The 5,765-nt window shown below is 50.8% G+C and overlaps 1 protein-coding gene across 1 annotated transcript in view; it reads right to left on the bottom strand.

The window, feature by feature from the left end:
- The window catches only part of PSME4 (proteasome activator subunit 4), a 52,930-nt gene extending 50,417 nt beyond the window's left edge, over nt 1-2,513 (bottom strand). The window contains exon 1 of the mRNA XM_017821741.1: nt 2,297-2,513. Coding sequence (XP_017677230.1) covers nt 2,297-2,469 — 173 coding nt within the window. The 5' untranslated portion in view covers nt 2,470-2,513. The remainder of the gene's footprint in view (nt 1-2,296) is intronic.
- Nucleotides 2,514-5,765: the final 3,252 nt, after the last annotated feature.

Below are 5,765 nucleotides of genomic sequence, written 5' to 3' on the forward strand. Positions count from 1 at the left end.
ACTGTGAAGATTCTGAGTTTTTTTTTTTTTAATTCATTTATTAACTACAGCTGTCCGGAAGGGAAAAAAGGGAGCAATTTGATTCGGAGACGAATCGCCGACTATCGAGAGACAGCAAAACTTGGACTTTATTGTCATTATTCTGTAATTTAATTTAGGTGTGACATCAGGACACCTCATGGCTGGAAGTGTGTTATCCAGGCCTAAACTTTTACGGTTTTATTTCATAGAATTCCAGAAGGTTTGGGTTGGAAGAGACTTTAAAGCCCATCCAGTGCCACCCCCTGCCATGGGCAGGGACACCTTCCCCTATCCCAGGTTGCTCCAAACCCCGTCCAACCTGGCCTTGGGACACTTCCAGGCACAGAGCAGCCACAGCTTCTCTGGGCAACCTGTGCCAGGGCCTCCCCACCCTCACAGGTGAATTTTTTTCCTAATATCTGATCTAACCCTACCCTCTGTCAGTTTGAAGCCATTCCCCTTTGTCCTCTCACTTCAGGCCCTTGTAAAAAATCTCCTTCCACCTTCCTTGCAGGCACCCTTTGGGTACTGGAAGGCCAAATTAAGTCATCCAGGCTGAACAATCCCAATTCTCTCATCCTTTCATCCCACAGAGGTACTTTCTCAAGTCAAACCAAGCAGCAACACATCTCTCACGTTAACTACACCGGCTCATTTTTCACTCCAAGCCCACTGTTTCCTTCCCTGCCCACACCAAACACACTCAGAAGCCTCGTTACATCTAAATGTGCCACCCAGGGATCTTGGTACTAACAGGCATCAGACAAGCTGCAAACGCACACAGTGAACTCCAAACTTCAAAGAGTAGGTGGGAAAAACCACAAATTAGAGCCTGCTGACCTTCCTGTGACTCATAAAGCAGCACAGCAGCCGTTCTCAGCGGGCCAAATTCAGTGCCCTGGAGCCTGAAGTGGGAACAGCAATTGCCGTTTACAGAGTGAGTAACGGGGTGATTCTAACACAGCCCGGCACACTTTGAAAGGGCTTTCTGTGCCTATTCAGCCACAGTTCAATAGTTAAAGCCCATCTATCCTCACAGTAAGAACTCCTAAGTTCGTTTTAACTCTACCACAGGTGCAGGCAACAGGTACCTCTGACCCCAGTGGGAAGCAGCAGATGGCTGGGGGGGGTGGGTAGGAAGGGAAACAGTGTTGAACTGGTTCCAAGCAGGTTCAAACTGTCACAGAACCAAACATGTGAGTCATTTTGCAACCACCGCTGTAATTCTATCTAAGGCTGCCTCTTGGGAAACAGAAAGGCACTTACATTTCAATACAGTCCTCTCTGCCAGGCTGGGCTGGCAAATGTGTACGAAATCCCTCGCTAACGTCAAAAAAAACGGCTTGTGGAAGGAGGGAAGTTGTAAGTGAAGATCTTGAAAAGGTATAAAATACAGGTACTCCATCGTTCCTGGCACGTAGGAAACGCTGGTTAAAAGGCACGCACGGCATTCAGCAGGATAACGTGATAAACATCCACAGAAGTTACTGATTGAAGCTACAGGAGTCACTGTCATATGATGCCACATCCAGTGCCAGGGTGCCCAAAAAGAAAAAGGGCCAAGCGCACTCCGTAAAACTCACGAAGAGAAACCTGTATGTAGCACCGGGTGCTATCTGTGAAACCAACGGGGCTTTATCTGTATCAAAACCACCTTCCCAGCACGCACAGCAGAGCCAAAACCAGCATAAAATACACCGAGCAAGATATCAAGGGCACCGGGGGGTGTTGACACAGCATTAAGCCAGAACTTAATCCCGCCAGCACCGACCCAACAAAGAGAAAGACTTCGTGCCCCTACAGCAGAAGCCGCACAGAGACGGGCACCAACCACAACTTCCCTAAAGAAGGCAGGAGGCGAAACAGGTGGCCGAGCGGGAAGGAAAAAACAAAAAAATATTAAAAACGGCGGAACAAACAAACAAACGAACGCGCGAGTGGCTCGACTCGCGAAACCGGGAAGTTTTCCGAGCGGCGGACGGGAGCCACCTTTGTCCCCGTTCGGGGATGCGGCAGCGCCCCTTGTGCGGGCCCTGGGCGAGCGGGGCCGGGGCAGCGGCCGGAGGGGCCGGCGGGGACACGGCGCTGTGCCCGCACCGAGCGGCGCCCGCCGCGCCGTTATGCGGGAGGCGGCCCGCAGGGACGGGGAAAAGGGGGGACGGGCAGGGGGAACAGAGGGGGACGGCAGGGGGAAAGGAAGGGAGGGGAAGGGTCCGCCGCGCCCGCTCGCAGCCCGAGGCCCCGCTGCCCGCGCCCGTCCCGCCCCGGCACTCACGTCGAGAGCTTCCTGGTCCAGAAGAGCCCGCCGGGCCAGAGCTCCTGCAGCTGCACGGCGCGGGCCAGGTTGCCCTTGATGTGCCGCAGGAAGCGGGCGGCCTCGGCCTCCAGGCGCTCGCCGTAGGGCAGCAGCTTGTTGTAGACGATCTCCTTCTGCGGCGGCCGGGCCATGTCGGCGCTGCCTGCCCCGGGAGGGCCGGTGGTGACCGCGGCCGCCGCGCCCCGCCCGCCCCGCTCCGCTCACTTCCGCCGGAAGGGGCCGCGGGGCGGCTCCGGGAGCGCCGGGGCAGTGGCACCGCCGGGACGGGGCAGTGAGACTGCTGGGACCGGGCAGTGGCACCGCCGGGACGGGGCAGTGTGACTGCTGGGACAGGGCAGCCCCTGCGCGGGGGAGGCGCCCGCCCGGGCTCGGCGCTCCTGCGGGTGTTTCCAGAGCCCTTCGCCCTGGAGGAGCCGCCGCCCGCCCGCGTAATTCGGGGAGAACCTTCACCCCCCGGGGATGAGCCGCCGTGCCCGCCGGGGCTCCGGGCAGCGCTGGGAGCGCCCCCGGGACACGGCCCGGGGTGACACGGCCCTGCCGGGTCACAGGTGGCGCCCGCTGAGAGCTCGCGGGTCTCTCCCGGCCTAATTGATGCGGCGGTTCCGTAATTAGCCCCGCGGGTTTGATGGCAGATTGCGCGGCCGCCTAAGAGGCTTATTTGAAATAATAACAGCGCCAGTCGGGAGGGCAGAGCTCGCCCGCGGGCCGTGGGTGTGGGATAAACGCTGATGGATATGTGATAACGCCGCCGGTACTGCTGATAGCTGTTATCTCCAGCTGTCCTCGGTGGAATTGTTAATTGAATTTCCCCTCAAGAATTACGTCGTGGCCATACGACAGCTGCAAACTGATTAGATTTAAAGCTACTGACAAGGGCAAATCCTGTTTTATGATCTTTATGCTCAAACTAGCTCTGCTTAAAATTAAAAAAAAAAAAAGGCTAACTAAATGCTGGAACTAGGCTAACTAAATGCTCCCCCCCGTTAGGGGGAGGAGAGATGCCCCAGGAAACCTAAATATGACAAGCAAAGGGATCATCACAGCATTTTCCTGAGGAGTGCACTCACACCGTCTGTACTTCTCACCCTCCCAGACCTGTGTCTTTAATAAAGGGAGCTCAGTAATTTCGTTCAGCGTCCCAGACTTTTGAAACACCCCTCCATTCCTAGAAGAGCTCCTATCACGTGATCCTGGAGAATACACATCAACTTTTACATGATTACAAAATAGCTGGAGTTTGTTATCATTTTCGTTGTGATTTGGAGGGTGTTTGCTGCCATCTCTCACAGGGACTTTACGATTCTGTTGCCTCATTTCCACGTGAGGCAAAACAATTCTCTGCCCTTTTCTGGCCTCAGTTACAAATGAAAATTGATCGCGGTCAAATTTCTGTGGGGATAAAGAACACCTTGGTTTAGTGTTTTGCTGGTGAAAACAACAGGCAAAATTAATATGAAATTAATAGTTTTATCACCAATTCACACAAGGATAAATTGGATAACTGACCCAGAAGCTGTAATAAAAACCCAATATCTGTGGATAAGTGAAAATATGCATGTATTGAAACTGAAAAGTCTAAAATTACCTATTTTCTGTCACACTCAATTCTTAATATTTAATATGCAATTGCAATGGTGATTTGTTCAAACAGACATTTCCAGTGGAGGGAAGTGTTTTGTAAATTCGAAGGAGGTAGAGTTTGTTTGGACTGGGAGGAAAATAAAATCCAAATTATACTCCAGTTGTCTGCAACTGAAGTTGGCAGATACATAAGGAACTTCAAAGCTGCATTCTGTTGCTTCATAGCCACGTTATAAAAAAATACTCCTCCCCTTTCTGACTCAGGTTGAAACTGAAGCTTGATTTTTTTCACACATTTTGGAGTATTTTGCAACGTGAGTGAGCACCTCTGACCTCAGGGAGCATATTTTGTCTGAACCAACAAGCCACCTCCTCACCTGTGACCTCAGACACACAAATGGCTTCCACCAGGATGAAACACTTACCTGTTGGGGGAAAACATGCCAAGTGTACACTTCAGACTGTCATCCTACTAACTCCTCCTCCTCAGGAATATGACTTCTCTTTTCAGAGTTTGAAACAAGGGAAAAGGAGATCCCTAGTCTACTCACAGTTACAATAGTAAGCAGACATAGAGTACTTGCATTTTGAATGTATTTCCTGCATATTGATCAATTTAATAAATTACGTTTAATAATTATTTTAAAAACTTATCCTTTCCCTCTCTTCATTATGCTGCCTTTCTGCTTTATAAAGTGGGTACAAAAATGATAAATTTTGCCAAGTGAGTCAAAAATAACCATGTTCTTCGAGTTTGCAATGTGTTTTGGCTGCAGCAGTGTGTGAGAGCACATTTGGTTCCCGAGTCACATGATGGAGGACGGGCCTTTCATAACACAGGACCTGTCTGTGCTTCTTGCATCAACAACTTTTTCCTCTCTTATCAAGTAGGAGGAAGAATGTGAGTTGCCAGCAACCCAAATGTGGCTGCCACCTGTTGGTTTTGGCACTAAATCCCGAGAGCTGATGAAGCTGGGCGTTGTAGTTGAAAAGAAAATACAACCTTTCCATTCATGAGCAGTTTTGGGTGGTGACAGTGGCTCAGGGCATGCTGGGGTTGTTCACACGTTCCCTCCTCGGCCAGTGCCTGGGGGAGCCAACACCAGCACTGGCACAGGGATTTGGGAACTTGTCACTCAGCCTTAACCCTGGTTCCCACTGTCTCAGCTCTTTTCTTACAAAGGAGCCCTGGCACAGTTTTCCCAGAGAAGCTGTGGCTGCCCCATCCCTGGAAGTGTCTAAGGCCAGGTTGGAGCAACCTGGGACGGTGGAAGGTGTCCCTGCCCACGGCAGGGATTGGAACAGGAGGATCTTTAAGCTCCCTTCCTATGGGCGGCAGGAGTTCAGGAACAATGCGCAGACAATCAAAGTGATGTCCAATTTATTATTTAAATGACTTTTATACGGTTTAGTTTGTTCTGGGCACGTGCTTACAACAAGGTGATTGGGTAGCTCGGTCTGTGCACGCGTCTCACGCCTTCGGTTTATTGGTTCTGAAGCTCTGTCCACGCTGCCTGAGATCATTTTTGCCACCCAAAGTCCCTCCTGTCGATCCGCCTTTGGGGATTTTCCCGGGATTTTGCAGGTGTCCCTTTACCTCTAGTTTTCCCACAGTTTTCAACTAGAAACACGTGATTTTCTTATACCTTAACTATAAACATGCAGTATTCACCCAGCTAACAAGTATAAGTTTGTAAGTATAAACACACCGAGTTTTCACACAGTTTGCAACTTTCAAATTTATGTGAAGCAGGCCTAGTGCTTCTCAAAAATATGGATTGTTCAAAATATGCCCATTTTCCTGCAAATGCTTTACAAATCCCCCGTCTTGTTTCGAACAATCCAT

This window comes from Lepidothrix coronata, unplaced genomic scaffold (assembly GCF_001604755.1).
Source record: "Lepidothrix coronata isolate B3197 unplaced genomic scaffold, Lepidothrix_coronata-1.0 Scaffold92, whole genome shotgun sequence".
Taxonomy (NCBI): domain Eukaryota; kingdom Metazoa; phylum Chordata; class Aves; order Passeriformes; family Pipridae; genus Lepidothrix; species Lepidothrix coronata.